The 10,749-nt window shown below is 38.8% G+C and overlaps 1 protein-coding gene across 1 annotated transcript; it reads right to left on the bottom strand.

The window, feature by feature from the left end:
- Window positions 1-3,934: 3,934 nt before the first annotated feature.
- On the bottom strand, window positions 3,935-9,279 carry twist2. The gene is made up of 2 exons (XM_084083779.1): window positions 8,431-9,279; window positions 3,935-4,983 (listed from the first exon to the last, which is right to left on the bottom strand). The coding sequence occupies exon 1, from the start codon at window positions 8,965-8,967 to the stop codon at window positions 8,479-8,481; it is 489 nt and encodes a 162-aa protein (XP_083939905.1). The 5' UTR covers window positions 8,968-9,279; the 3' UTR covers window positions 3,935-4,983; window positions 8,431-8,478.
- Between the last annotated feature and the right edge of the window lie 1,470 nt (window positions 9,280-10,749).

The following is a 10,749-nucleotide window of genomic DNA, read 5'->3' on the forward strand; positions in this document are numbered from 1 at the left end:
CTCCTAATCCACACCCAAACATTTCAATGTATGCGTTTAGCAGATGCTCTTGTCCACAGCCAGAGTAAAGTACCACAAACGTTTTGTCAAAACAACAGTGAGTCGCTGAGGAATCTAAAGTGGTAAAAGAACAACTATTTACTGCAAACTAAGGATAACGAGCAAACAACTGCATGTATACTGCTCTAATATTTTCAATCGTACAGCATTGCCCTGCATCAACGCCTCCATGGCAAGGGGGGGGGGATTCCATCTTTGTATATACCTCCGGACTGTATAGTTCCGTCTCGATGCAAAGATTTCTGGAAGGCCTTTACACTTGGCAGCCCAGGACAAATATTCAGCACCTGTTTCAGCACACAGTGTGTAATGTAAATGATGTAGTGATTTCAAATGATGTTGATATTACTCCTACTAATCAGGGTCTACTTAACTTAAATAGAAATAATAATCACAGGGTGGTGTTGCGGGAGTGTGGGCGCGGGGCAATATATAGTATCTGGCAGGGGCCAACCGCTCGGCTGTATAGCAGGTGCAGCAGACCATGTCAACTGTTTGAGAAATGTGGAACTCGCTGTAACATAATGATTGATAGCGGCAAATTAGAACAGATTACAGCATTTGCTCGATACTAGTGTAGATATACTAAAGGTCCTGGTTGCCAAAATGAGACACTTTTGCTGTAAAGATTATCTATACTTTGGAGGTTTTCAAATACAAACTTTCACACTTTACTTTTGGAAACAATATCTAACATTGTGGGGATGTACTTGTGCATACTGCAGCTATAGGATTGCAAAAATGTGGTTTCTAAAATTATCTCTCACACACACACACACGCGCACACGCACGCACGGGCACGCACGCACACGCACACACACGCACACGCACACGCACACGCACACACACACACACACATACACAGTATCAGAAAGATAGATGTATGTACAGTATGACATACACACAAATATCAAAAAAAGAAAGGGATCAATATAGTTGAGGCCTATTTAAATTCTGACTCATGCTTGGCACCCTATGGTTTGTGTGTCAACGTGGTGGCAATCTGTGCAGCTGACTTTCAGCCTTGCCAGCAAAAAAAAGAAAAAAAAGGAAAAGAAAAAATAAATCTTCAGTAATGCCGACACCCAACCTCCAAAAGGTTAGGCTAACCTTAGAATTTAAGTGAACCCGCCGAACACGAAATTCTGTTTGAGGCGCACAAGAGCGTAAACCTTTACTTTTATCCCTTTTACTGCAAATTAAAATTTTGTAGCTTTTTCCGTCTGATTTTACGGGAAACATCTGGGGCTCTCACACCGCTGGAGCAGTGGCCCCCGGGTGATTCTCTGTGAGTGCTCTGGATAATGAGCCGTTATCAAACTGGCTCCTATGGCTATAGACTAGGTAGGCAGGGTTACCCAACACCATAAGACCACCATGACAAAAGACATTGACAGAAATGTTCCCTAAAGTTCTTTATCTGTTCTATAAGCAGGATATTGAATTAATATTTATTATTATGATTATTATCATTATCATCATCATATTGTAAGTTGCATTAGCTTTTCCACCACAGGTCTAGTTGTAGAAGGCAGACACATTTTTGTATATTATATTACTTTTACTTATAACAAATATTTTGTGCAGAGGGGATTATTATTATGAAGATTATCATTTTTATTCTAAAAAATATATTTAAAAAAATAATAATAATAACGATATCCTATATGCAGATCAAGAGGACAAAATCTTTAGATCCAGTTGTGCCAATTATGTAGGCTATCTACTTTTAACTCACTATGGACCTTTAAATCGCGCTCACACTGGAGTTCAGTCCAGTTCACCTCCTGTCTATACAATATCTTGCAAGGTGAAGACGGGCCATTTAATTCTCGGATCTGCCAGATTGGAATTAATCCCGATATATTATAACTCTATGGTTCCTCCTCTGTTGAAAAGCGATAAATCATTCCATGCAAATGGCCTGCAATTCAATTGGCTGCAGCACGCACAGCACAGGTGCATCCAGTCATCATCAGCAAGTGACGCTATATATGGCCTCTATGTTCTCAGTCAGCATCCAAGCCTGATTGGTTTGCGCATCCGTGTCTCACCGAAAATAGCCGATTTACAAGCTCACATCACATTGTTGTGTGGGCTTGTAGATCTGCTATGTTCGTACTATATATCAACACATTCAACCTTGTCCAACACTATTTAGTCCACTGCAGAGACACGTATCACTCTGGACTGGTATAGGCAGTGCAAGTACATTTACTCAAGTACTGTAGGCTACTTAAGTACAATGTTCAGGTATGTTTTAACTTTACTGGAGTATTTCCAGTTTTCAGTACTTTTACTTATACTCCATTAATCTCAGAAGCAAATATTGTACATTTGCTCCACTACAATTATTTTAAAATGTATTACTTACTAATTACTTTCCAGATATAAATAATTATATTGTAAAACATACATTACACATATTTTATACATAGGCTATTTGAAAACTTTTGGTAGGCTACTTTTAGTATATTTTGATGCCAATCCTTTTGTACGTTTACTCAAGTAACATTTTGAACACAGGCCTTTTAATTGTAACAGGGTATTTTTATATTGTGTTATTGCTACTTTTACTTCAGTAAAATATCCGAGTAGCCTACTTCTCCCACCAATGCCTATAGGCTAGCCTATCAACACATAAACCTTGTCCAACACACTGTTTAGCCTAGCCTACTGAAGAGACACGTATCGCTGTGGACTGGACTGGTAGGTTAACAACAATGAGGCCCTTTCACTGTTTAGATTGCATCTTAACCGCGTCTGGGAAAATGAGATGTAAACAGTTTAATGCTCTGAGAGTGTGGGCTAAAGACTTAAAGGAAACCATAAAGAGGTCTACGAGGGGTCCGGGTTATTTTTTTTAAAAGCGAGGTGGATCATTATTGTCCTTATCTGTGGTTGTTCGAGGCTCCCTGGCTCGTTAAATGCCCCCCCTTCCCTATCTCCCCCCAAGGATTGCCATTTGAAATGATTACTCGTTATTATAGTGGACAGGCATTTTATATGCCTGGGTTTGAAACTAGCTCGAATTTCCTCCACTGTTAATGAAGCAGTATTTTTTTATGATCCTTTCAGGTCGGCGTGTTCTTTCCACAACAAGGGGGGGAGGAGAAAAAAAAATAGCCTACCAGATCTCACACCCAGCAGTGAAAGTAGTTCACTTTTTTGTTTGTTTTTTTGGTAACAGGATAGCTGGGCACTATGGGACATCTGGGCACCTCGATGTAAAATTGGCTATTTTGTCCAAAATGTTAAGAAATTAAATATTTGGACATTGTTTTAAGTAAAGTAGGCTATACGTGATTAGAACATGCTTAAACATTCGACAATTAAGGTCTAATAATTCTACAATTGCTACAAATTGCGACAAAACCTGTATATCCAGTCATTTTGGGGCATAAACAAGAAGTTGAGGGATACAATGAAGTCTGATAATGATGTACCGTGCATGTTCATATCATGTATACTTTACTTTATACTTAAGACAATTTTTCAAACATTTTGGACAAAATAGCCAATTTTACATCTAGGTGCCCAGATGTCCCCAGTGCCCACCTGTCCTGTTACCGTTTTTTCCCCAATCGACAGACCATCATGTTAGAAAGGTGACTTTTTAGGCTCGTCTATTATCTGGGTCTTAAAATAGGCCTAATAGGCCTATAATAAAAAAAAAATCACATTCCATTGGAATTCTGATCTCGTCAAATTGAAGTTCATCAGAAAACATGGTTTGGACTGATTTTATTTCAGTTTAAGAATAGTTTTTGCCTTTTCTATATAATAAATTTACATCAAATGTGAAAATGGCAAACAATGACAAAACTATGGCTGTTGTTGCCTTGCATAAATCAAAGAGTTCAACTACATCTCGTTCAAAAAAATACTTGTTTTAATAAATAAACAAAAAACAAATTTACATTGGACGGAGTTTTTTTGGAGACTTACTAAAGAAAGTCGTTAGGAAAAAAATCCATGCAGCGTATTTCAAGAACGTAATTATTCTAAATTGCATTGGTCCCTTTTACAAGCTGATAGTCCTACTTACACAGCTATGTACAATATGCATTCATTTATATATATACCTCTATTTAAAATCTTCAAAAAACAAAAAATATAGGCTATCTCCTTCAAAAAAACGATAAAGGATGGCTTTTCTGTAGGCCTAATACCGACCATAAATCCGAGCTATTGTCTATATCAGTGGTTCTCAACCCTTTCAGGCTGTGACCCCCCAAAATAATATTTCAACTGGGGACCCCCCCAAAATAAACATATTTCAACCAGGGACCCCCCCACTCTGACAAGCACTTGGAATTGTGGGAGTTGGGGCATTTTGACTCGGTTCCACAGATAAATATTGTGAAAATCGCCGATCTACAAGCTCACAATGCCTTGCAACGAGAGGCGTTGTGAGCTTGTTGATCGGCTATTTTCACAATGTTTGCCTATTTCTTATATTATTTGACAATTTGGCCAATGTTGGCCAATTGATGCATTAATGGTATTTTTTCTTTTCTTTCTTTTTGAGGTATTAAAAAGGTCTTAATAGTCCTTAGATTGTCCCTTCATTGTCATCTGGGGACCCCCCTCCCCCAAAGAAAAAAAAATCATGTGGGGACCCCCCTGGGGGTCCCGACCCACAGGTTGAGAACCACTGGTCTATGTTGTGCGTGTAGATGTGTGAAACATCTCCAGCCTCCTACACTGTCCATGGACTCCATGCTTTTCCTTCCACGCACACAAACAGACAGTCCCAAAGTGTCATGGAACTGCATGCAAAAAAAACACTCTTGAAGAGTTCATATAGCTGTTTGTCACATTACTTCTGCCGGCCATTCCTTTGAGGTTCGTGGGTTCTTCTTCAATAATTCCTTTAGTCTTTGTAGTGAAGTGTCTTCATACTTTGTAGAAGTAAACAGTCTGTAAAACAAGGACAGAAGAGGTGCATATATGAGTGAACGTCAATATAGCAGTGGTGGAAAGTAACTAAGTACGTGTACTGTAATTACTGTACTTAAGTACAATTTTGAGGTATAAAAAATAGCAGATCTACAAGCTCACAATACTTCACAATGCTATGCATTTTTGCACTTTTGTACTTTTACTCAAGTACATTTTTAATATGGGACTTGTATTAGAGTATATTATCTACATTGCAGTATTGATACTTTTACTTAAGTAAAACATGTGAGTACTTCTTCCATCACTGGTAAATTGTAACGATGCTGTCACAACTTGCTTCAGGTCTCTAAGGCCTATCCTATCTTATTTTCTTTCCTATGAAGAATGCATTGGTTTCGCTGGCATAGCCTTTGGGAAGTCATTAATGAATCAACTATTTGCCAATGAGTAAAACCATATGGCAGTAAGTAACTGAAATGAGTTTCTTTGTGTAATAACGTGCGGTTCCACTGAAATATGGCGTGGCACAATTTTATTGGCCTGCATTTTATAGCACCTGAGTCATTTTGGATGGTTTCATTTTAGATAAATCTGTATACATTCGTTTACAGATAATAAACTTGCAGAGAAATAAGTTATTCGTATAAAGTAAATAATCCATGTTTTTTTTTGTAAATTTGTGTTGTAAATCACTGTATTGACTGTCACGTTTATTCTGACATCTCAATAGGAATTGAATTTAGTCAACGTTTTAATCTGCGCAGCCTAAAAGGAATTGGCTAATGCATGGTTCTACCGCAGAGCACAGTGTTCATTATCCCTGACTTTCACAGCCTATTATTTTGGGGGGAATTAAACAAGTAAATCAAGAATGGCATCAAATAAAGCAATTTGCCTCAGACTCTAAGTTATTTTTCTCCCCCTTGTAGTTAAAAGGTTTAAACATGCCATAAGTGTCGTTATTTTCTTTCACATTCCACTTTAGAAGCAGTGAAACTGAAAACCGTAATGACAGCAGAAATGAATTCCGGGTTAGCTTGAGAGAAAAGCCACAGGTCTTCAAATTTACCTTGCTTTACACAAATCACTATAATAAAGTTTATTTCTTTCCTCTCGGCACAAAGAACGGTTTATAAGACAACAAAGCCTTTGCTGATGAGCTATTATGAGTGGGCGGTCTGCTCTGCAAACTAGATCTTAGGCCCAGCAGCCCATGAAAACTAAACAAACCCTGGTTACACTTATTTTAGCGGAGACTTGTTATTTAATGTCACTGGCTTTCTCAATCTTTCATGGCTAAACGTTGAATTTAACCTGAACAGGATGCATTGTAGAATAAATAAATAGCTCATAATGCCCAATTGAGTATCGGCATCCCTGTCTTCCCTTATTTCCCCCCTTTTTTCTACTCTGTACATATAGTGTTTTATATTTGTGACGATATGGTGTTATTTTTTTATGCAATGTTGATTAATTGACCATAGGACCTCAATGGAAACAAGTACTGGATTTTTTTTTGTGTAATCCTTTTAGACCAAGTGTATGACTCCTGCTGTTCGCATTTCTGTTCAATAAAATATTAAATCAATAAAAAATGTCCTTATATTGGGCCCAGAGTCTAAAGAATTTCCACACCAGCAAGCTGGCCCTTAAAATCACAACAATGTGGTCCACTACAATAAACAACTCATGTATGACAGTGATGCCCGAATGAGTCTGAATTGGGCCAAAAAATGGCTCTGAGGGCTTTCTGTTGACAGCCTATGCAAAGATAAGCAAAAGCCGTGACAGTTTCTAATACGGGCCCTATTTAGGGTCCTTGCATTGCATTGGATATGGTTGAACTTCCAGGTCCAGCCGAGCTACCATTCCTGCGGTCTCGACACAGGAAAGCACTCCATTGTGAATATAAATTAGCCGTGATAGCATGGCTGCAGTGTTCTGTTGTGGCTCCTCGTTTTAAAGTACAGTTGAGGGTAACCGGAAGACTCGCCCCAAAACACGCTCACCCCCCAGCGGTTCTTGTATTCGTGTATTTGTTTTACTGAGGATAAGGTTAGAAATAACTAAGTTTAGAGTTAGGCATAATTTTACCGAGGTTAAGTTTAGGAATAAGGTTAGGTTTTGGCACCGTTTTACTGAGGTTACGTTCAGTAATAACTTTAAGGCTAGGGTTAGGCATAGTTTTACTGCGGTTACGTTTAGGAATAAGAAGGTTAGGTTTAGGCATAGTTTACTGATGTTAGGCTACGTTTAGGAATAAGGTTAGATTTTGGCATCGTTTTACTGAGGTTACGTTTAGGAACAAGGTTATGTTTAGGTTAGGTCTACTGAGGTTACGTTTAGGAATACCAGGTGGTGAGTGGCGACCGTTCCGAGGTAGCCGGATTTGCCCCGGCCCGGGGCGATTGTGTTTTGGGGCGAACGTTTTTGGTATTCCAGTTGAGAGCGATTGAATGAGGCTTGACAGCGAGAAAGACTGATCATCTCATAGGTTTCATGTGTTTTCGAGCTGTCACGGAACTTCATCTACACGGCTAGGAGTTGTTACCATTTCACTCAACGAAGCATAGTTTTATAGACGTCTTTGGCTTGGTATGTGAACGGGTTCCAAAAACATTATTTATATTAGTTAAGTCTACTTCCCCCCGCTTATAGGCTGTAACCATAGGGGTAATCGTTTTCTCATAGAAAATGAAATATTCCCCATTTTCCATTTCCTGACCTGACGCAAGGAATTAACGTTTTGTCCTTTTCCTTGTGGGAGAGTTAAATAAAAAAGCATTGTCAGAGCACTTGTACCCGACGTGCGCTCGGGTCAGCCCAGACCCCTTTGCGCACTCGCGCACGCATACGCACGGTCGCACGCACACATGCACCGTGCACGGGCTCCATCCAGGTGCGGACATGCAGTGGAGTGTTTGCAAGATGTTGAGGCCTTGGTGTGAAATGTGTCGCTCCTGTAACAATCGCAGGCGCACTTTTGGCACAACACTGGCAAAATGTAATGTTTGCGCACTATAGGCCTGCAATACACATTATTCTGTGTTCTCTTTTTTTCTCCACCCCTGGCACCCCGGCATTATGTGTCTTGACTGACATGACAGTAAAATTATTTGTGTTTTTTTTTATTATAATGTTTTATTATGTTTTTACTATTATCATTATTATTATTATTACTTACAAAATATTAAGTAGCCTAGTTGTTTTTTAAAACTGTTAATACCAGTATTCAATCAATCAATCAATCTATCAAATCAAAGTTATACTATTGTTTTCAACTTAGAAGATAGGCTACATAGGCCAAATCACCTCCCTGTCACTCACTGTCTACTGCCACATAGCTACTATGATTATTGTAAATAACAATATTTGGTCTAATAATAATAATAATTATTATTATTATAAAAAAAGATATACTTTTTAAAATTGAGTTTTGACACAAAGCATGTATTTGACACCTACCGCTTTGGCATATTCTATAAGTGAGGCCCACAGTGGGTAGTAGTGTAGCTAGTGGGTCGCTGACATCGACCACGCGCCCTCCATCCTCCACACCGAGAACGCGTAACTGAGTCTCTCGTGCGCGACGTAGCTGCAGCTGGACATCTTGTTGTCCATCTCGTCGCTCTGCAGCACCTGGTAGAGAAAGTCAATGTACCGGGAGGCCAGCTTCAGCGTCTGGATCTTGCTGAGCTTATCCGACGGCAGCGTGGGGATGATCTTGCGCAAGGACGAGAAGGCTTCGTTGAGCGACTGCGTCCGCTGCCTCTCGCGGACGTTGGCCAGGACCCGCTGGTTCTGCAGCTCCTCGTAGCTCTGGTTGCTGCTCGGACTGGGCTTCTTGCCCCGCTTCTCCGACTCGTCGCCCGCCGACATCTTCTTGCTGTTCCTCCTCTTCCTCCCGAAGCGCTTCTGCTGCTGTCTCTCGACCTGGTCCTCCTCGCTCGACACCAGGCTATCCACAGGGGACACGGGGGGAGAACTCGAGCCCTCTTCCATTTCTTCTCTCTTGAAGAAATGCAGGGATAGCGAGGAGAACACCTTTGAAGCCGTGGTTACAGAATGTTAAATATCCGTGTAGTGTTAAGTATAAGTCAGTATAAGTGTACTTATACTCTACTTATAAAGGCAGTATACTTATAAGTATATAAGTATAAGGGAGTAAGATGATGGGGAAAGATGTTTCAAGACGTCTTGTTGCTCTCGATCTCCACCCGTCTGTCTGTCAGTGGCTTTTGGAGAAGGAATGAAAACCTTGGACTGTTGTTGGCACGGTTCTTATTCTCTCGCAGGAAGTTTTTTCCTCCAGAACTTTTTTTTTGTTGGGGGAAACCGTCTCCCAAGTTTCAGATGCTAAATAGTTGTGTGAGTTGGAGGGGGAGCCAGCGTCGCTCTCTGATTGGTCAGCTAATAAACAGGAGGGACCAGTACTTGGGTTACACTTCATATTCTGTCGGGACCAGTGGTGGAAGAAGTACTCGGATATATTACTTAAGTAAAAGTAGCAATACCACAATGTAGAAATACTCTGTTACAAGCAAAAGGCGGCCTGTGTTCAAAATGTTACTTGAATAAAAGTACAAAATATATCGGCATCAAAATATACTTAAATTACCAAAAGTACAAGTAATTAAATGTTTGAAAATATCAGATCTACAAGTTCACAATGCGTTGCAATGTGAGAGTTGTGAGCTTGTAGATCGGCTATTTTCAAATAGCCTGTATAAAATAGGGCAAAAGTGGTTAATGTATGTTTTATGATATAATAATTTATATCTGTACAATATTTGCCTTTGAGATGTTGTGGAGTAGACATAAAAGTATTGAAAATTGGAAATACTCCAGCAAAGTAAAAATACCTCACACTTGTGTAATGGCACAAATGGCACAAATATTTATGTATTTTAACATTTAGATTTTTTATATATATATATATATATATATATATATATATATATATATATATATATATATATATATATATATATATATATATATATATATATATATATATATATATATATATGGTGGTATATAGGCCTATTTATAAGAGACAGGAATAATATGTAAGACCTTAAAATATTGTGAAATCTTTGTTTTGTTCATTTAGGCAGCTGTGGTCAAAATGTGGTCCGGTAATTTAGGGATGTCTAATTGTTCAATCCAAAAGCCTCTTTGCCAACTAATTCTGATATGTCTATATAACTTGAATTATTAACATTCCATCATGCGTCGGCAATTAGTATTTGGTTAATAACTGATGTCCAACAAATAAAAACGTCATTTAAACTATTTAAATGTGTCATTTTAAGGAAATTGGCTATAAAGTTTGATGTTGTGTATTAGGGTTGGCAGTAAAACAAAACAATGGAGCACTTATCCTCACAGTGTTGGGGCATAAACACGCATTTCGTTTTAGGCCTGCTGCAGTGGCGTAAATGCACTTAAGTACTGTAGCCTACTTATGTAAGTACAATTTTGAGTTATTTTTTTACTTTACTGGAGTATTTCTAACTTTTACTTCTACTGCTCTTCATCTCAGAGGCAAATATTGTACTTTTACTCCACTACAATTATTTGAAAAAGTTAGCCAACTTTGTAGATTTTGATTACCCACTTCACCCCAGCCATTTGAAAATAGCCGTTCTACAAGCTCACAATGCTTCAGATCTACAAGTTCGCAATGCATTGCATTGATTGTAGATCTGCTAATTCAAAAATAATTGTATACATTTGAAAACTTGTGAAATGGGACATTCTGCATAATGAGTAGGCTACTTT

This window comes from Gymnoscopelus microlampas, assembly GCF_963454915.1.
Source record: "Gymnoscopelus microlampas genome assembly, chromosome: 17".
NCBI classification, from domain to species: domain Eukaryota; kingdom Metazoa; phylum Chordata; class Actinopteri; order Myctophiformes; family Myctophidae; genus Gymnoscopelus; species Gymnoscopelus microlampas.